We start from the raw sequence: 22285 nt of genomic DNA on the forward strand, positions 1-22285 counted from the left end.
ATTTCTACCTAAGAATGGTTACATGCTTTTCCCCCCCCCCCCCCCATTTTCATCAACTCCGACAACTGGATCTGTTTGACTGAACTGTTTTGGTCTTAATCCCTTCTTCAGAGGCATCTGGTGCCTGTGACATGCAGAGAGCAGTGACTGAAGCTGCCCTGAGATCTGAAGGCTGGCTTCTCCCACCAGCAAGGTTAGGAGCCATGGCTCAGTGGCTTCCAAGCATGTCTGACTCAAACCAGAACGTCACAGAAATTTAAATGAGGACTCATCACACAGACATCAACAATATCGTGAGTGTTAAATCGCACACGTCAATGGCTTCCTGTACAAGTGACAGAGCTCTATATATGACAAGATTTTCTTTAATGCAATCAGGAACCCACAGCTTCTGTGGAGATGCAGAGAAGCAGCCCCACCACTGACATGCTCTTTGGGGCCTCGTCCAGATTCACAGAGCACCCCAGCTTTCAGTGGTTTTACATGGCTATGTTCTATGCAGGATTTTTTTTCCTTCTTTTTAATCAAAGAACTCAAAAGTTCACTGACACTGAAAAACGTTCATAGAGGGCTAGTACCATAAGTACTGGTAACCAAGATATGAGGCTAATCCCTTTGCTCAAATTTTTCTTCATCTTGAAAATCAGACTGTCATATAAACAATGTATTTTTTCAAAAAAGCAAAGGTATAAATTTAAAAGGCCTGATATCTAGCAATAAGTCTGCCACTTTCTAGTTGCCAAAAATATATGGCACATTCATGTTACACAATTATAAATATGAAAAGAGAAAGAGACCTTCTGAACATTACTGTGAGAATGAGTGGGGAAATAATCATCTTAATTAACTTCAAAGAAAATTTGGGTCTAATTTAAATTAAAAAACTTGTACATATGTTCTGCTGAATCTGTTGTTTCTCATAATTCTTTGCTCCGCCAGATTAGCACGAAAAGGCGGCACAGATATTATGTAGACCTCAGCAGCTGAAAACTTCTTTAATATGTTCTCATCTAAAAACAAGTACTTTTTAAATGATAAAATGCTGTGTGTATATACATAGGTAGTATATTTTTAAAATTTGCATAACTGTCAATTCATGTCCGCTTCGCCATAACCCTGGAGAATGAGAACAGGTGTCACCCTCGGCATCAGAAAGCCACAGCAACTCAGCGCGCGCACTTGACCCCATTAAGAGGTAGGATGTATATAGTTACATAAGACTACACTTGTTTGCAGAACCTTTTTTATAATGTGACTATAAATCATATATTAGACCAGCTAAGAAAAACTTCATCTTGAAAACAATGTCAAGATTTTAATATCTTAAATCTATGAATATTCACTGAGTGTCAGTCACCCTCTCTGCACAGCTGAGGCAGGGCAGGGAAGTCGCCAACAGGCTCTCAAGAACTACGTGCTGTAGGCAGAGCACTCACCCGGTTTAAAAGGAAAACGTAACTGGGTGTGTGCTCGGTGCACACTGGCCTTCCAAGGAGAAGGAGTGATTACACAGGATAGAAGTCGAGGAGAGGACTCACACAGCAAGTGAGACGGAACCTGGGCCTCGGAAAAATACAAGGCTGGTGGCATGGCTTTCAGTAGGACACAGTGTGTTAATATTCAACAGAGTATGCTCAGATAGCTTTTCATTTCCCCTTGACCCAATTTCTGTATCAAACTCACCATATGATGCTATGTCTAAGAAATCATGATCCACAGAACAAGAAAGGAACGGACTACATTAAAACTCAATGGAAAAGATTATTTCCCTGAAAAGCAGATCTCTACAGTAGCAGCATATGCTAGAAACAGTTCTAATAGAATTTGGTTGACTTGTATGAAAATACCAATATCTGATGGCTTTTAACCTAAGTGTTGATTTCATATGATTCAACCTTAGGAGGTGCTGATATCTTAGTAAACAGCGATCAGCATCGTGATTCTTTTGAGACGGAATAAAGAATTAGCTGGAACGAGAGGCAACCATTGTGTCTGTCTCAGGTTTACGACAGGGCCGACAGGCCTCATGGGGAACATGCCCATCCGCCTGCTTCCTCCTGTGACCTTAAGGGCGAGGCCGCACAGTGTTATGGCCCTTTGCTTTCAGCTCACAGCTTATTACTCAAGTGACCTCAGGAGCCTGAAATGGGGGGAGGGGATATCTTAGAGAATAACCTATGTGATTCTTGATTTTCCTGTTGCACTCTGTAGCATAATGAAATAAACACCTTGTTTCAAACCTGTTAAAATGGATGATCAAATTGCTTTGATCCAACTTTACAAAAATGACTTCAGAAAGGTTGTAAGTTTCCTGAAAATTCCTCAGGAAAAATTTTCATCTTGGACTTTTATAAGCAACTACCAAGACGTCATGAATATAAAGAACCTCTCACAAAAAGTCAGTGCATATAATGAAACTGTATAAAGTTGGTAATTAACCATAATTGAAGGCTGCAGAGAACATACAGGCTTTTGTTCTTTTTAATTCTGGCAGTGACTGGGAACGAAGACAAGAGCTTACGGCGTATTTTAGTCAGAGTCCAGATGTATAAGCCCCAGTGTTTTAAAAGCAGTTTAAGTAAAATTTTAAAAAGAACAGCCAAAAACATTGTAGGTGTTTAGCACCTATGCTTTCTTCTATGCAATTTATTGTTTCAGGTCTTATGTTTAGGTCTTTGATCCATTTTTAGTTAATTCTGGTATATGGTGACAGATAGCAATCTAGATTCATTTTTTTTCATGTGACTTTCTCATTTTTCCAGCGCCATTTATTGAAGAAGCTTTCTTTTCTCCATTGCATGTTTTTGGCTCCTCTGTTGAAAACTATCTACCCATATATATGTGGATTCATTTCTGGGATCTCAATTCTGTTCCATTTGGCTTCAAAGTCAAGGGAAGTAAAAGCAAAAATAGAAAGGACTAAATCAAACTAAAAAGCTTCTGCACAATGAAAGACCATCAGCAAAACAAAGAGGCAACCAACCAAATAGAAGAAGATACAAGGTCTGACAATTAAGTTCCCGAACTTGGTGCAATGATGTTGCTAACCTTTTTTGATATCAAAGGAATGATTCATTATGAATTTGTACCAACTGGATAAACAGTTAACCAAGTTTACTATTTGGAAGTGCTGAAAAGGCTGCGTGAAAAAGTTAGACAACCTGAACTTTTCGCCAACAATTCATGGCTCTTGCATCACGACAATGTACCAGCTCACACGGCACTGTCTGTGAGGGAGTTTTTAGCCAGTAAACAAGTAACTGTGTTGGAACACCCTCCATACTCACTTGACCTGGTCCCCAATGACTTCTTTCTTTACCCTAAGATAAAGGAAATATTGAAAGGAAGACATTTTGATGACATTCAGGACATCAAGGGTAATACAATGACAGCTCTGATGGCCATTCCAGAAAAAGCGTTCCAAAATTGCTTTGAAGGGTGGACTAGGCGCTAGTGTTGGTGCATAGCTTCCCAAGGGGAGGACTTCGAAGGTGACCATTGTGATATTCAGCAATGAGGTGTGTGGCACTTTCTCTAGGATGAGTTCGCGAACTTTATTGTCATACCTCACATGTACTCCCCAGACAAATACTGACCCAACTTTATGAAAATGCCCACTGCACAACTTGCCTTAATTTATGTAAAGCTGTTACAATATATCACTCACATGAAATGAAAATTTCCCAGAAAAGAAAAAAAGATGGAACCAGAAATAAAAGCAGTAAATAAAGCATGTTCCATGAAACCCACCGTGCTTTTTGGAGGTGGGTTCCAATTTTGGCGCTGAGCTTCCCAGCAGTAAATGTAAAGGGGAAAACTCAGTTACAGACACGTTCCACGAGCACCTAACACCAAAATGACATGTTGTTTCAGAAAGGTACAACCTCCCCTGGAATAAACACCAGAGAGAAAATTGCCCCGTCGCATCTCACAAGGATGACAGGACATAGTCTGAGAACTAACTTTACAATAAAGAACCAAGTTTTAGAAGTGACTTCTTAAAACATTCCTTTATTTAAGGCATTGTCATAAAAACTAAGTACAAAATCAGTAAAGTCCATTTTACTGGAGGAAGGCAACAAAAACAATGCCGTGAAGAAAGGCGGCTCTCTCCTGAGGGGACTGACTGAAGGATGAAAGGAAGGAATGTGTATTCTGGACAGAAAGTAAGTTATCTGACAGACACAGAATCCTTAGCTTCTGGAGACACAGCTGAGGTGCACCGACCTTTGCAGTTCTTCACAGAAGCTGAGGAACCCACGGAAGTTCTGAGGGTGAAAAGAGGGTTTTCTATCCCCTCAGAGATGCACCATGAGAATTATCTGGGCCAGGTCCAAACACCTCCCCAGAAGAGTCAGATGGAAACTTCTACAAACAAACAAAGGGCTGAGCTCCCAACTTCCCAACCCACTGAGACTTACTTTTCTTAACTTTCACCTGGAAAATCTCTAATATATGAGTTAGAAAATACCCATTTCAGGAAGAAAACATTTCTCATAAAGCAACCAGAGAACATCTAAATTATCCACTTAATTTCGAAATACTGCCCACAAGCTGACAAGATAACTCTGATGGAAAATAAATACTGATCTCCTTATGTACCTTAATAAATTGTCAGTTTAAGTCAGGAAAATACAAAGGGAAATTTTCTAAAAATAATACCCCTTGCTTTAGATGAACTGATGTGACTTCTATCTATCTTTCCATGTAAAAATAATAATTCAGCAGGCTGCTTACTCAATCCCACTTTTTCACAATAAAACCATGTCAAATGGTCATAGCATAGTATTTGTATACCGCATACTGTCCACAGATGGAGGAACGGGAGAAGAAGAAGAAAGGGAGTCCTCAGCTCATGCGATAGCAATATTAAGCCATTCAAATATAACCATCTCCCCACTCAGTAAAATAAACAATCCGAGAGAGAAAGAACTGATACGTTTTTCCTCCGTTTGGGCTCAACAGAGTTACTGCTGGTGTACATACTTTTTAAAGCAGAGAGGAACCCATAAATACTTTATTTTTCCTAATTTGGCCCTCACGGAAAAGAAAAAAGACTGCCACCCATTTGACGAGGGGAAGACCGTTAAGCAGCGGGTGACCAGGAGCACAAGCCCAAAGCCACAGGGCAGGAAGCGGCTGATGCGTTTTGTAAAGAACACTCGAGAGAGATGATATGAAGGACAGACAACACGGATAACACAGCTCAGCGCATCGATGAGAACTAGATACCCATTTCAATGCTCAGAGGACAGTATGTACCTTACAGGAATCCACCCAGAATAAAACACTGAGGAAAACTATTGATCCTTTAATAAAATACACGCAGCAGTAACAACTTAGCCAAAAGCAAATCATTTCTTGAAAATGGATAGTAAAGTAACAACAGGAGTTAATCTCATTACTACAATAGAACCTCTTTTGAATTTAGAGTTTTTATACAATGTATTATTCTCTCTTGAAAAGTAGCCTAACTTTCTAATCGACCCAAAGTATGGCTAACAGAGCTAACAGAACTGCGTGTGTGCATGTATACATGCTTTTCCTAAGAATGTTGGGTTTCGGGTGACACTTTCATGTTTTAAGAAAAAAGGTGAGGCTTACATCTAAACTGAAAAAGAGAAAACAATGATACTTCCATACAATTTTACATATAAATATAAAAGTTTTGGGGAAAGGTGAGAAATAAAAGGAGACGAGACAGATGGCAAACAACTCACAGTGTCGTGTCATATATTGATGGCCTACAACAAATCAGAGCCAGTATGACAGCTGTCAGTATTTCTATCCCACAATTAGGCTAAGTGATATTTAGCATGTATAAAGACTGAGGGGAAAGATTTTACTTCTTGGTAAGATTGAAGGTGCTGATAAAGAAAGGTGACTAACCAAAAGTCCCAAATGTCTAAGAAAGGGGGAGGAGCCAGCACAAATGTCAGGACTCAGGCACTTGAAGAAGGCCTGGGGGAAACCAATGGCTGGAATAAAAACGGACCCGCCCTGAGCCCACCCCCAGAAGCCCCAACACACCCCACAGCTAAACGGTCAGAGATCTGTAACCCTCACAGAGTCCCCAGGCAACTGCTTCACTGAAAACAATACCAAGGCTTCGCTCTGGACAGTCACCAGTAACTGGAAGAAGCAGACCCATTCCTTTTGACTGTGAAACTGTTTAACTCTGAGACTCTCTGGTGCTCATATCCAGTGTCAAGTCCGTTATTGGTAACAGTGGTTTGGGGGCATTACCAGCCTCCCTCCTGAGCTGCTGCCAGTGCTGGCAGCTCCTGGCAGTGTCCGGGCACCACAGAGCAACGTATCAGATCGGAAGTTCCCATTGAGTCTTTTCCCCGCAACCCCCATTCACAGTCACTCAAAGCGCATCTGATTTCCAGGCACTGAACTAAGAACACCATCGCTCTCCATCCGAATGCGCACCTGGCTTTCACACAGATACGCTTATTACGGCTGTTTCAGTTGTGATAGCTGTGGAGAAGCTCATTGTCTAGATCACCACCAGCGAATTTAAAGTCATAAAGATGCTTTGCTTACGATATTACAAAGAGAATTATTTAGTTAAAATAGGGAATACTCCAGAATGAACTTGCAAATTAATTGGAGTTTATTATTCTGGAAAGTGAATTGAATGTAGCTATTTAGTTGTTTATATTTGAGTGTACAAGATTTCAGAAATACAGCAGTGTACTACCTTGAAATAAGTGCATGCAAATTTAGGGACAAAAAAAAAATATGTTCTTATACAAGCCATCACTTCAGGTGTTGGTGGAGTCAAAAAAATATCTGAAATTATTTAGTTTTCTGTTGCTAATGACAATCATGCTGACAAAATTTATTGGTTCATCACACTATAGTGTAAGTATGTGAATTTATATGTAATAAATTATCATTTTTGCATATATCAGTGAAAGCACAAGGTCTAAATACTTGCAAACAAAATGCATTATTAATTTAATTGTCACAGTCTATTTAGCTAACTTCTATTACTATTTGCTATAATATGCAATGCATAAGAGGCAAGAATCAAATTCAAAACATAAAAAAATAAACTGATTACACTGTCCCGAAGAAATTAAAATATAGCAAGCTTGCAAAATTATAGCCACGACATTAACGTTTTAAATAGGTAAGAAAAAAATGGCTAACTGAATTTAGAGAACAGTTATGCCCAAAGTGACGGTTCAACATGCTGATAAAGAGTTTCTTTGTTTCCTAAAACCATTAAAAGGCCTCAATTCCCTCTCCGAGGAATGGAGGGAGGCTGAATGGAAGAACGGGAGCTTCCGGCGTTTCCTACGCTAGGTTTTGGTACTTAAATCTTAGTGTTCCCGTCTGCTGGAATCTACGCTGCTTGAAGTTGGGCATTCCAGCTCTGTGTTTCCATAGAGGAAGAGGGAATGTCCTATAAACAGACAGCATAAACAAGAAGTATCCCGAAACATGGAGATTTTATTAGGAAACACAATTCAATCAAAGATGTTACGTTTAGCTGAACCTGCACTACTTAGCAGGTAATAAATAGAAGATGGGGTGTACTTTCCCATTTGACATTCATTTCCTAATTTTAGGACAAAAATCGTATCAGTGATGGAGAAAAAGCTCACCATATCTCAAAGGGGAGGAAGACAGGCAATCTTTCTCTTGCCTCTTTCTAGATTCCTTTTATGTATTAGGGGCTGCAATAAGTTAAAGTGAAAGAGTGTGTATTTCTGGAATGCACAGGAAAAGGGAAACAGAAAAACCAACAGCACATCTGGGATTTTCAAACTCCTATGCAAATACATAGGAAGTAGCTACTATTTTTAAGGTGATTAAAGGATAAATGATATATATATGATGTGATGAATCTTTCATTAATATGAAACAATATGGACATGTACTCAAATTTTTAATTAATTTTTTAAATTCCTAAATAAAAGCAAACTGATACATTTGCATTCATAAAAGGTATACTAGTTATACAGTAGAGAACTATTTTCTTTTTACTAATTATCTGATCTAGACTGTTTTCATTCAAATGTGTTTTGTGACTAAAACACCCTAAGTACCTACATGTAAAGATTCTCAATGTGAGATAATGTAATTAGCATGAGGAAGACCACAGGAATTAGAGTCAGAAAAATAACAATTCTAACAATTATTAATTGTGAGATATTGAATACATTGTTGTATATTCCTGAATCCCAGTCCTTAGATCTATAAAACTGGAATAATAATACACTGCTAATAAAGTCACAGAAGGATTGAGATAATACATGTGAAAACGAGAACATCGAAATTAAATATGCTTTGTTTCCGCTTTCTTAAATATTTATGAAACATATGTTTGAACTAATGAAACATAATAAGTCCCAAATTACAATTTAAGTAACATAGAATTCTTTGAATTTCAAGAATAATGCAGTCAGGATGTGTTCAACACATACATTTTGGCTCAAATTAAATATTGGGTCGTCAGGAAAGTCACGACGAATTTTTACATTGAAAAACATAGAAAAACACGTCATGACTTTTCCAACAATCCAAAAGAATGTTACAAAGTATAAGAAACCAAAGGTAAAAAGTAGGCATATGTTACATCCCAAATTTTGACAAAGTAGTCATGTTCAAACGAAAATGCTACAGAAAACAATATGCCTCCAATAGAAAAGTCAAGTTAAATTCCTTGTAAACATAGAAAATACTATAAGGTCATTTTAAACTTTTTAAAAGACAATTAAACATTTAAAACTATAGCAGAAGAGGACCTAGGTTATGGAATGGTAGAATAAATTGCATCATTACCGACATTTTAAAATAGTATTAAAGAAACAAGTTTCCAGGAGTGTCTAGAATTTCAGGTACCATCTTGGAGGATTTAGCGAAAGTCGAAAATCTACCAAGTCTTTGAAGGAAAGGGAGAGTGCCTGTACTAGGTCTGAGTGAGTTGCACATTTTAAAAAAGTAGCCAAGCTCACCTGGTATCTGACATTATTATATTTCAGTTCACCTGATAAAATTAAGTCTATGTGATGAGGCTAATTATGATACAGTAGCAACGAAAAAGAAAACCTGGCAGTTGACGACATAATAATTGTAGTGTTATTTTTCATGACATGGCAACTGTAGTATTATTTTGGGGATGACACAAGATGTATTTCTTTCTTAACATCAGCCATTTTTAATTCTACCGTAATAATTTTAAGATGTTATTTTAAAACCTCACAATAAAAACATAGGGAAAAATAGACAAGATTAAGATTTACACATTTATTTTAGCTCATGCTAATGCACTTGCAGTGGTCAATCCCCTCCAATTTAACTCTTCTACTGTTTCAAGGTTGTCTTACAAACGCACAAATTCAAAGTCCCTCAAATCCTTTCAAGTATTTTACACTGGGTTTTTCTAACATTAAAATATGACAGTAAATGGAGAATGGCATCAACAAATGCAGAACATGTGAACCGACTTGATCAAAATTCTAGAGGTCACCTTATTAAGAAAATCCCAAAATGAAAATACAATTATATTGGTAAAATAAAAAAAAGAATGAAAATTACCTTTCTTTTGGGGTGCCAACTCCATGTTTGCCTAGTAGGTGAGTATTTAGGTGCTTCTTCATTACAAAAGCAACCCTAAAAAAAGAAATAACAGTAATTATAGAACCAAAACTTGACTCTGCTAGAATTAAGTACAAAAAGTATTTTAAAGTCGGTATTTATATATGGATGTAACGTGAAAATGCACATTACAAAAGGCACTCTTGCTAAACAAAAAGCTTGCAGACAAACAAAATACACTGTAATACTTGAAAACCCAGGGAAGTAACTGTATTTAAACTGATGAGTTTCATCTTCTTATTTGAGGGTACAAATCTGACCAAAATGATTTTACTTCTTCAGCCACTGCCCTCACTGCCAGTTAGTAAGAAAGATACAGCAATACTTCAGTATAACATTCACTGCCCATTAGTTCATCACACACTTCAATCATGAAACAACTACAGAAACTGTCATTTTATTAAATATTTAATAGACTATAAAAGACAGAATGAATAGCCTTGACGAAGTTTCCCTAAATACATGGTAATAATTTGAAGAGATGTTTTTAAAAATTATATACACGTTTACTCTGTCTGCTGCATATGCAAAAAAAAAAAAAGCACTGAAGTGCCAAGAAGATATCAATAGCTACAACAAACAAAAAGTATTAGCTGACATGCTATCTTATTTTATACACCAATCAGCTTACTTAATTCAATTTTGTTGACATAAATATGAAACGGACAGGAACCTGCAGCCCGCCCATGGAGCTCCATCCTTCTACTGAGTACAGTGCAACATCAACTGAATTACGTTGTGTGATTATTTAAAACAATTTAGATCTCACTCAGAAGCATCAGGCTCCAATGGCTCTCTTGATAAGAAAAAATAATTTTTACTGTTGTAACTTTCAGTATAAAAGGGCTTGCAAACATTTTTGTTAATTATGTATTACAGCTGTCCTTCATAAAGTTAATTACTAATAGCTGAAAGGCAATAGTCCATTTGCATATGTACATGAAAGGCATGACATATGCAAAAATATGATTTTAATTAGCATTCTATGATATGAAGGGCTACAAATCAAATTGGCATGTTATATGATTCTTAACGTTACACACTGAATTCATCTGGACATGTCTGCACAAACGAGCAGCATCAGGCTGTAAAGCCCTGGCCTACGGAAGAGGCGCGTCAAGACCCCAACTGAACCAATTCCTGAAACTGTGAACACTCCTTTTCTTATATGTACAGTCTCTTTTGGCTATTTTCATACATTATACAGAATCTCAGTTTTAAGGCTAAGAAAACATATTTGTATTTTTTAAATGACTATGACTTCATGATTCAAATAATGCATTTGTATGTACCAAAAAGAACACTTTCTTTTTTATCTATTAGGTAACAACTGTGGACAATGCATGCTTTACAACTATCAATAACTGATCACACCATCCATCATTAAAACAGAGAAATAATTACTACATATAAACAACCAAACTGTGATGATATTAAATGCTCAGCAAAATTAACAGTTCAAGATATTCTATATTAGTTTCTGCTTGATTTGGACAAAATAAATAACATTTTTCATTTCCATAAAAGAGAATACAGTAATAACAAGAGTCCATTTAAGTCGTAACTTCCCTACTGTCCTCTATTTTCCTATAATTAAAAAAACATAAAGCTAACAGCCAAGAGCCAAGGTCAAGCGCCCAAAGTTGCGAAGCACAGCTTATTTACATGACCAAGTGCAGCTTAAGAGACCTGAGCTTAGAAACCACAGTGCAGTTTGTAAAAGAAAAACTTTTATTAATTAAAATGTTTAAGTTTTCAGAATTGAAACAAAAATATTACACTGTTCAGGGGAACAAACAAAAGAACACAGGAAGGGAAAGCTTCTACCTATAACATGCTTACATTATCTGCTAAATAGAATACTAAATATTTAGAGGGATTACAATTTTTATTATGGGAAAAATGTATAATACTAAAACACACAGAGTTATAGTCAAATGCAAACTATGTATTCAACCAAAATCAGATTCAAAGTATAAATTCTTTAAATTTGGTCTAACTAAAGCACAAGTAGTGTAAAAGTCTCAGTTACCTCAGGGAAAGACTATAAGCCACGCAGGACTGACGAGATAAACTTCCCACCTACACAGACATAACACTGCCAGCAATTTGTGATTACAGAATGCAGCCTCCCCTTCACTGCCATCATCACAGTACCGTTTTCATATTTCTAACATAATAACTGTTTAGGAAAATTTGTAATCTAGCTACCGCCAGACATAAATAAAAATAATCCCAGATCTGAAAAGCTGTGTATCCGCAGTGCCTTGATGGAGCCCGCGAATACTCATGCCTCTGTGCCGTCATTTGCTGTGCACACGTGCACTGAGCATCTACTACGTGCCAGCCATAGGTTCCGCAGGTGCCAGGTCAAGTCAGACAAAGCTGTCCCTTCGTGGCACTTTCAGTCCATGACATGCAGCCTCTCGACAGGATGAAGCAGAACTAAGCCCACCCACTCCTGCATGGGTACCGCCAGTCACGCGTGCGCACGTTAATTCATGCACTTAGTAGGACCTTCTCCATGTAACAACAGTTCTAGGCAGCTGTGGCGCACAGGTGAGCAAACAAACGAAACTCCCCGCCTCAGAAAATGTAAAACCTAGAGAGGGAAACGGACAACAAGAACAAAAACTAAAACAGAGAGCATTTTAAATAGTGGTAAAGGGCAGGAAGAAGAAATCGAAAAGCAAGATCTGAAATGTCAGCAGGGGATGGAAACTTTCCATTTGGGCAGCTCAGGAGTGTGATCTGTGAGTAAGAGGGTTGGGGAGCTGGGCACATGAAGGAGCACCGCCCAGAAAGGCGGCCACGGAGGCCTGGGGTGCGCGCCTGGGGGCCTGTCCTCAGACATGAGGTGCAGTGAGGCCAAGGGCAGAGGGAGTCCATCAGGCCACCACCCTCATGGGCGACGACAGCCTGGGCTTGTACTCTGAGGGAGTGGACAGCATCGCAGACATATCAGACTCACATTTCAACAGGCTCCTCTAGTTGTTCTGTTTAGAATGGAATAGGGGGGGTGGGGGGGCAGGGGAGAGAAAGAAGAGGGGTGCATTGACGCTCTTGCAATAGTCCAGGCAAAGATGACAGTGGCTCGGACCAAGGGCTGGCAGTAGACGAGACACCTGATCAAATTCTAAATATACACTCCTGATTAGAGCCGACCACGCGTCCACATGGACTGGACGTGGAGTCAAAGGGAACATGCAAGTTTTTGGCCTGGGGAAGACGGAGATGGGCTGAAGGAGAATGTTAGTTTGGGACATGATCAACAAGGAACCCAGTGACATCCATCCAAGTGGAGGGTGAATCTACTGCTCTTGAGGCGAAGGGCAAAATCCATGCTAGAAATAACCTCTCTGAGGCTATCCATCTGGCAAGTGCCTGACAATCAAAGGAACACCTTGAAATAATAAAAAAGTGTTTCTTAAATATGATTGATTTCCAAGTATCTATAATTGCCTGAAATAGCATCACTTAAAATTGTTTTTGATGTCAAAAGAACCGCACAGTGTTAACATTCACATCCTAGCTATAGGTTTCTACTTTTCACTACAAAAATTTCACATATCTCCTAATTTTCAAATAAATGTTCTTATACTATATATCCATAAAATAAAAACCTCCCTCTTCCTCGACTTCCTTGGGTTTTATCACTGGAGAATTATTTCAACTTGAGAGTCTCAGAAGATTATCTGACTGCCCTATTAAAGTAAGTAAAACACAAAGCCATGAGCACAGAGAAGAGCCGTGACACACGGGCATTCCGCGACACGCCGTCCAAGTCAGGTGTTGGATGCAGGGCCAGCATCGGGTCTGCACAGGCTGTTCTCCCGAACTCGAGGAAAGCAAAGAGGAGCAGAACGCGCTTCCTGAATCCTCACTGTTTGTATTTGTTCCCTCATCTCTCTAATAAGGTCAAGATGCCCCGGAAAGACAGGCTTATAATATCCAACTAGAAAATTTCTGATGATCAGGACAGGAAAAACAAATTAAACGCGTTTGCTTTAAACAAGTTAAACTCTAAACACAGTAACACAGGAAGTTAAAAGAAAATGTCCAAGATCACGTTAATACATGACTATGATGCAAGATTTTCATTTATTCTTTTGGTCTCAACGATGGACCTGCTGGAATTGACAGAGCTCCCCCAACGGGTCCCCTCTACACCACACGCTTCCCAAATCGCATGTCAGAACACAGGATTCACTCAGTGAAAAGCTGGGTGAACTAAACAATAATACAACTGGAAGTTTTCAGTCACTGCGGTTCTTGCAGGGGGGAAATGTGCTTTCTTTTTTTTTTTTTTTAAAGTGGAATTAGGGGATGGGAACAGCGCTGTGGAATTGGGGGAAGGGGAACAGACAAATTGCTGTGCTTCTGTTCTTCAGTCTAGTTGTGGAGGACGTTGCTTCACTGGCCCAAGTTGGCACCATCATTGCGCTGTTCCTGGGTGAGGCAGATCAGTCGCCGGCTTCTGGACGGCCGCTCACAGCAGCTGCTGGCCGCTCACGCTGGCTGCTGGCTACACATGGTAGCCCATGGCAACCCACTGCCACAGGGGCTGCAGCCTACGCTGTCACCAGCGACTCACGGCAGCCCAGCTCCAGGTTGAGCTGCTGTTCAGCATCTTAGCTGTGGAGGGCAGTGTCACTGGCCCTCATATGTGGGATCCGAACCGGGGCCCTCTGGCGTCCCAAGCCAGCTCTTAACCATCGTGCCACTCGGCCAGCCCATTGTGCCTCTTTTTATGGCTAATAAGGTATTACCATTCCAAAAATGACAATAAATGAAGATTATTTTATGCTTTTGTTTTACATGTTGATTTCCAGTTTCAGTGGTTTAGCTATAAAAGAAAGATGGGTTACAGATTTCAGTGTCGCAGTGAGTGTGCGTTTCCCCTCCCGACTCCCCATCACCAGAGCAATGGCTCCCGGGCGACGTCTACACCCTCAGCTCTGACACCCGCTGGGTTCCACAGCGGAGGGTACGAAGGCCGAGATCAGCGGACTTTAACGTAGGGCAACTGCCCTGGATCACCCGGCAGGCTCAGCGTGATCACACGTTACCCACAGGTGTTGGACGGAGGCAGAAGGGGGTCAGAGCGAACAGCTGTGAAAGGGTCCGAGCGAGCTGTGCTGCTGGCTTGAAGGTGGAGGGCTGCGCAGGGGCAGGCGCGCAGGCGGTCTCCAGGGGCCGGCGTGCGACCTGACTCCGTAAGGACCATCTCCCCGTGGTTTAGGCCCCGTGAGGGAGCACTAGAGCAGTGTCCTAATTCTATCGTTCCTCCACATTTACTAGCGGCCATTCTTCTACAAACAGCATCACCATTTTCCCGTCTCTCTGTCTTATGCTCTCTCTCACCCTCACTCTTTCAAGAGCATTTTAAATGGCCTCTTAGATTTTCCTTTCTGTGCCATGTTTTATAATCAATTACCATAATTATGCTTTGTAATTCTCAAACTGTCCGCAAACCGGCCAATGGAAACCCCCTAGGGCTGGCTATTGGGTCCTTTCGTCACCTCTCCTCTGGGTGTCCGGGCATGTCCCCATTTTCCAGCCCAAGATGTTCCAGGGTCACTGTGTCCTTACCGTGCTGTGACCTGGACTCAGCCCTGGGACCTTATGTAAGGAGTGTATTTACAAAGCAAGATGAAGGTGCTGGCTGTGATGACCGCTACCCGGGATCACTGAGTCCAGGCCCTTTCAACGTACCAAGCTAGGAAATAAACAGACACACAAATACATACATACATGGGGGACAGCACAGGAAGTAAACACAGAGGAGCTGACTGCCATGTGCCAAACACTACAGTGTGGCCCAGGAGTATTCACTGTAACAATCAATTGTATCTTTTCATTATTCTGAAATATTCTGTAATATATTTTCAAGTGACAAAGACATTTCTGTAAACAGATCACACTTTGTACATGGAAGCAGAAGTGTCTGCACAAGCCACTCGTCCTGTGAGTCGCGCGCCTCGTGAAGGTGTACGTGCACTTCCCACCCACCAGCACACCCTTAACCCGTCTCGTAACTTGGCGTCTAGTGCCAGCTCCAGGCCACCTCTCATCACTGCCGGATTCTCACTATCATCACTCCTCGTTTGCCTCATCCTCTCAGGTGGGACTTTCATTCACATACAGTCTTATTTCAAAAGTGTAACTCATTTCCCGGGCCACGTGACCTCTTTACAGACGATGCCAAAGCACGAATCCCACCCAAGGCCATTCCTAGGGCACGTTTCTCGACCGAACTGACAGCACCTTAGAACACGTCTGACAGTCATGACGTCCCTCACTGATGGCCTCCTCCAGACCTCCTGAATTCTATCAGCTGTACCACCTGCCCACTTCACTGATCATATTCTCACACCTACGAGTCATCAACTGTTTCTTCACAAGTTTCCCCTCTGAAGCCCTTCCTTCTCTCTTCCCACGATAATGACACCAGAACAAACCATTTTTTCAGAGTGCTATAGCTTCCAGGTGCTCACAACCATAATTCATCCCACACGCCACCATCACACGATCAGCCCCTAAAGATAGGTGAGGTGTTCGTACCACCCCTCAGCTCAGGGCATTCTGTGCTCCCTTTCTGAAGAGAATAAAGCACCGAGTCCTAAGCAAGCAAATATTAGTCTTCTATAGTCATTCTGAACCACTTTTTGTAATTTCTGGAAGAAAGAGAGAATCTGAAATAAAAGGGGAAAAGCTACATCTCAATGAAAAATGAGAACGACCTAAATGACCAATAGTAATGGCATGATTATATTAGAATATTATGCACCAATAAAAAATATGAACCATTTCTCAGGGCATATTAGATGTAAAAGGACAAAAATACTACATACAATGTTATCCCATTTATGTATGTATGCATATATGTATGTAAGTATGTGCATTTTTCTGTTCTGACATATACATAAACAGAAGCAAACACCAGTCAAATTTGCTCTGACATGAGATCCAGTTTTATAGTTTTGTTTACCTACAATAAGTAAGATTTTAAAAAGCAAAAGCCACATGATGTGTTACATTTTACACAGCACACTGACGCTTCCTCAACGCTCCTCACAACTGAAGGCGTGAGCAGTGTGGGCTCCACCAGCTCAGCCGGAGAGAAGAGCAAGTCGGGGCTCAGAGAAGACAGTGACTGACATTTTCAAGAAAATGGGGCAAAGAAGCTGAAAATACAAAAGCTGAAAATACAAACCTGGCGACATGGCCCCCCCATGCCACATCTCCTGACTAACCCTCACGGAAAACAAAAAAAAAATACCACAGAAATAAAAGCGTTCACAAATCAAACCATTAATATAATAAATGATGTTCTAAATGAAAATGAATCTTTCAAAACTAAAGAGTGAAAAACCAAGTAATCTTTAAAATTCACTGAGATTAGAAAAGAGCTCTTAAATTTTAAAAGAAAATGTGTCACATGATGAAGATACAAACTAAAATGTAATGACCAGTGAAAAAGATCAGAAAAAATAAATACTATTGAATCAGTTAGCAAGAATAATTAATTATACTTAGAAATAAATATAAAGATGCTGATAATTATTAAAACAGCAGCCAACTGAAATAGATTGCGTTGGTTTCATTATAAACAAAATCAAGATAAAATATTTTCCTCTCTAAGTGTCAGAAATCAAGATCACATGGTTGTTGTTAAAATGGAAACTATGCTGTACAATATAATATAAAACAAAACCTAAGTGAAGTATCAAAACTTCATTTACATAATATGTAAAACGAAATGCATTACATACCATCCTAAACATATTTTAAGCAGGTTCCCATTAATATTGTTTAACTATGACTTCATGAAAGAATTTTTTCATCCAATTCTTTTGCCTATTAATGAACATGTTAATGTAAATGAACACAGAAAATCCTGAAGCTCAAAGGCATTAAAATCTGTCAAAAAATTTATTATACCTTGCAAACAAAAGAAAAATCTACAATTATATCATATTTGTTTACTACAAAATTCACAAGTTAACAAGTGTTAAATAACATCTGAAAATTACATTTCTCAACCTCTTTTACCAAATCATTGTTAGGCCAAACCAAGTACAGCTGACCCTTGAACAACACTGGGGTTGGGGTGCCGATCACCCAGGCAGTAGAAAATCCATGTATTACTTTTGACTCCCCCAAAACTTAGCTACTCATGGCCTGCAGTTGACCTAATCGGAAATCTTAATGATAACATAAACAGCTGATTAACACATATTTTGTACTTTATTATGTATTATATACTATATTCTTACAATACAGTAAGCTAGAGAAAACAAAATGTTAAAATCATAAGGAAGAAAAAATACACTGACTGTATATATTCTTAAAAATCCGTGCATAAGTAGACCCATGCAGCTCAAATCCATGTGTTTCAAGGGCAAACTGTATGTCTTTGCCACAAACTATATGTCAAATATATTATGACACAATTTCTTGAAATGCTATTATTGCCCTTTGCTATAACCATCTATTTCCACATTTGAAATGTACCCTTGTAATTTTACTTGAAGCAACTTCCTTGAAAAACAAATTATCAATACCCTCACATTTAAAATTACAAAGAATACTTTAAAATTATAATTATTATTTTCCTGAATGTTCCTGCTTATCCATGAAAATAAATGCTAATACATTTATTGAAAAATCCTCATGAAGAAACAAAACTTAGAAAAATTTTAAAACTTTTCTAAGTATCTCACTTCTCCTGAGATTAATTAAGCATTCTGAGTCCAAAAGAAAAAAGAGAAGACAAAAAGAAAAAAAAAACAGTGAGATTTTAGGTATTATAAAATGTTAGCTACAGCAACTAGAAATATTCCTATAAGAAGGTGTGAGGTAGTGACACAAACACACAATGTCCTACTCCACACAAAAGAGGAAGGGGAGGCGTTCAGCAAGTGCGTGCTCCTTTATTTCAAGAATTAATCCTACTGTCACTTAATAAGGAGCCCTATAAAAATGTAACTATTAGTATTGTCAGAACTATGAATATTAGGCCCCAAAGACCTTAATATTACATTATAGACTTCCAAATATTAACCACATTCTTAATAATTATGAAAGCAATCACATACCAGGGCTTATTTGGTTGGGGTGTGGGGGGGGGTGTAGGGAGATGGCCGAGCTGGGTCCTGAGTGCTTTGTATAGACCAGCTATGTCACCCTCACCACAGCCCCCCGACAGCTGAAACCCTGAGGGGCATGACATTCAGTAGCTCCCAGGCTGCGAGGAGGGGCCGAGTCGGACTGGAGCCCACACACTGCACTTAGTCACCACGTCATCCTGTTTCTCTCCTTCTTATAAATTATAATCCGTGTTCCGGGTCTTACTTCAGGTGTCTGTTGTGCTTGTTTTTTAACTAAAAGCCATTTACCAAAATAAGTAAGAAAACCAATGATATGAGAGTGTATTTCACTTCTGAGTTCAAGAAACAGCACAGGCAGCAGAATAGCAAAAAATACGCTGAAATCGGGAGTCAAAACCCTGGGTCTGATCCATGCTCTATTATTAGTGGTGTGGTCCTGGTTCAATTGATAACATTAGCATGTAAGACGAAATGAAATTACTGATACCTAAATTGTGGGGAAAAAACAATGAATTTAGTAAACAAATGTATTAGTGATAAACTACAGAATGAGGATTGCCATGATCAATGAAATGAGACCTTGAAGGGGTAATCTGAAACAAATGATGTTATTAGCCATGTTCAGAATGGTTATCGCGTTATAAGGAAGGAAGGTAGGGCAGGAGGGAACACTGGTCCCAAGCCTTGCTCACTGGAACCTCTCCACAGGCTCCATACAGAGCCCTTTACCCGGAGCTACCTCAACAATGGTGGGACCCTCAGTGACTGTCAGGTATTATCCTGGGAATGGAAAGCGTTAATACAGTCAACAGAAACGAAAACACACACAGCCCCCTGGGGAAATGCGCAGAGGGCAACAGACCTGGGGCTGAGTCCAAGGGAACCAGAGACTGGAAGAGGACCACCCCCACCCACCCCAGCTGGGGGCTGCTGTGAAGCTTACATGACAGAAGCGTGGCCAGGGCTCGCTGCAGTGCCTAGGGCCCAGGAAGCCCTCAGGAACTGTCCTCAGCTTTCACAGCCATGAAGCAAGGTTAGGGTCCCTCCCTAGAGCAGCAGGAAGAGGCCACAGCGGGAGCACTGGAGCCCTGAGCTGGGCGCAGGCCTCTGAATCTCAGTTTCATCCTCCAGGATAGGAAGACCTCCCTCACAGGGCTATGCGAGGAGTGAAAACTAACTGCTAAGGAAATGTATCAGTTTGGTGAGGGGATACTATCTGCCAAATGGGATATAAACGTTTACCGGGAATTATCAGCTACACTGTATTACTAACGTTAATTTCCAAATACGAAAACTGGGGTATTATGGAATTAAACATAGAGATGGCTAGAGAAAAATACATCTGCATACAGCATACAGAAGCTCTAGTAAAACGCCTGGATGCTGCGTGAAATGCAGCAAGTCTCAATAAACGATCACCATTAATACATTAAGAGTCCCTTCCTATCCAGGCGTATAATTCTGGTATTGTCTTTATTGATTAGCTGTGCAGGAGCTAAAATACACAGGGGTATTTATGTCAAGGAATAAACACCAATCAATAAATTCACCAAAAAAGGGATTTCCACTTTTACATGCAACTTGTTTTCAAATTTCTTCCCTGATGTTTCATGTAAATTGGCAACACAATAACATGGAAGACAGCAATGTCAGTGGGAGTGGTGACCGGCCCCTGGTTCCAATCCTGTCTGAGGGGGAACTGGGGATGGCTGAGCCCGCAGGGACCAGCAGACGGCTGGCTCACAGCAGCACACGCCACCTAATATTCCGTGAGGCATGTTCTTTGGTTATTTCCATTAGAGGACTTGCCAGTGTGACACGCCGAGATGTCCAACAGTGCTACTTTCAACACTCAGTAAAGCACTTCTGGCTTAATGGCAATTTCAGAGGAAAAAGAAACAGTCTGTTTAATGTATTACTTTTTAAATACATTATTTAGTAAACAAGTATATTCAAGTTGCAGTTTATATGAAAAGGAGTTGAAACTGATCACACACTTTCAATATGTTTATCCAAACCAACATTTATTGAGCTATCTAAGCCCAAAATTGAGATTTGAAAATGCTACCATCTCCTTTTGAACTCATCTGGCAGGAACACACCATGACGAGATATGTGCAGATAAGGGGTAATCTGTATCTTCTTGTATCAAGGTTTACACAGAGTTAAGATAAGTATCTTTTGTGGAATATAATTATGCAAAAAATTATAACACAATAGAATGCATTCAATGATAGAATGTTATAGTAGAGAATTTAATCTTTATTTAATGATTCAGCAGGCATATCAAAAACACGCAGTGCTTCGGGGAGATAATCAGCATCATCAATTACAGCTGCATGGGAGAAATGCAGGAGTGTCAATTAATAAGAGTTCTGGCTCAGTTACTTTCCTATAACAATTTCTAATAAAATAAACTAAGTGAACGAACTGAAATAAAAGCACTCAGAAATTTTAAAATACTAATAAAGCCAGGATTACTTTTCCCTTTTTTAAGTCCCCTTATTACCTAAAATAAGATGTAGTAACAATGCTACCTCTATAACTTGTTACTTAGGTTACAGGCAGCAGAGAGGGGTGTGAAATAAAATGAATACCCCCACGGACAAAAGTCTGCGAGGGTATCCCATCTGGGGATCGGGTTAGTGTGCTGTTAACCAGTTGCCTACACGTTAGGCAGAAGCAGAGCATTCTTTCTGCTTTTATTAGAGATTAAATGCAGATTCAGACGATGGGTACAGATGCAAAAGACAGCACCAGGTACAGGCTCCGCAAGGTGACAACGCGGCTAGGCTGAACTACACTTCCCAGAATTCCGTTCCCAGGATGTATCCGGTTAGGGACATCCACACACAGGGCAGAAGTGGAGCAATGGTTCCCACATACTCACTTATCACCTGGGCCACCTGATGAGCATAAGGTGCCCACAAACACTACTCTCCACACTCTGGGGCACCTCCACCAGCTTCTCAGACTCCTGTACCAACTGAGCAAGTTTACATAACTGAGGAAGAGCCCGGCTTCTGCAGAAATCCCATCGACATCGGAGGCTGCGGGAACATTCACGGGGGTCTGTCTGTCCTCATGGGCTCCAGCTCACACCTGTGGGCTCTCATGAGCTTGTCACCCCACTTTACTTCCTTCGTCCCTTCTCAACTGTCTGCCCAGTGGGTATCAGGTCCCAGCATCAGATGCAAAAACAAGGCCTTACTGAGGCTGGCTGGAAAACTCCCAGAGCTGCATAAGACCAAATCCCTGTTCACCACCACCCCCACACGCGCGTGCGCGCACACACACACGTGCATACATCACAGTGGTTCTACATGTCTTACGGATTCAGAATCTACAAAACAGAGTGACAGGGGTTTACTCCCCCACCAGAAACAACCAAACAATCAACAACATACATGAAATAATTTCTAAGAAAGTGGGACATCAGGCAAAGAAAGTGATCTCAGACAGGCTACTCTCAAGACAGTAGAACCAGGGGGAGAGGCGGCTGGGGATGAGCAGACTCCCTGAACTGAGACAAAACGAGACCACACGAAGCCCAAGCA

At 40.2% G+C, this 22285-nt stretch overlaps 1 protein-coding gene across 8 annotated transcripts in view; it reads right to left on the reverse strand.

The window, feature by feature from the left end:
- ZNF407 (zinc finger protein 407) overlaps positions 1-22285 on the reverse strand; it is a 376221-nt gene that overhangs the window by 226588 nt on the left and 127348 nt on the right. For 6 of the 8 annotated variants that reach the window (XM_019643392.1, XM_019643394.1, XM_019643393.1 and 3 more), the window contains one exon: positions 9556-9630. The exons of 1 other annotated variant lie outside the window; for it this stretch is intronic. In XM_019643392.1, coding sequence (XP_019498937.1) covers positions 9556-9630 — 75 coding nt within the window. Of the gene's footprint in view, positions 1-9551; positions 9631-22285 lie in introns of those variants that run through there. One more of the 8 variants, XM_019643399.1, reaches the window with a different exon arrangement.

The sequence above is a fragment of the Hipposideros armiger genome, unplaced genomic scaffold (assembly GCF_001890085.2).
Source record: "Hipposideros armiger isolate ML-2016 unplaced genomic scaffold, ASM189008v1 scaffold_77, whole genome shotgun sequence".
NCBI classification, from domain to species: domain Eukaryota; kingdom Metazoa; phylum Chordata; class Mammalia; order Chiroptera; family Hipposideridae; genus Hipposideros; species Hipposideros armiger.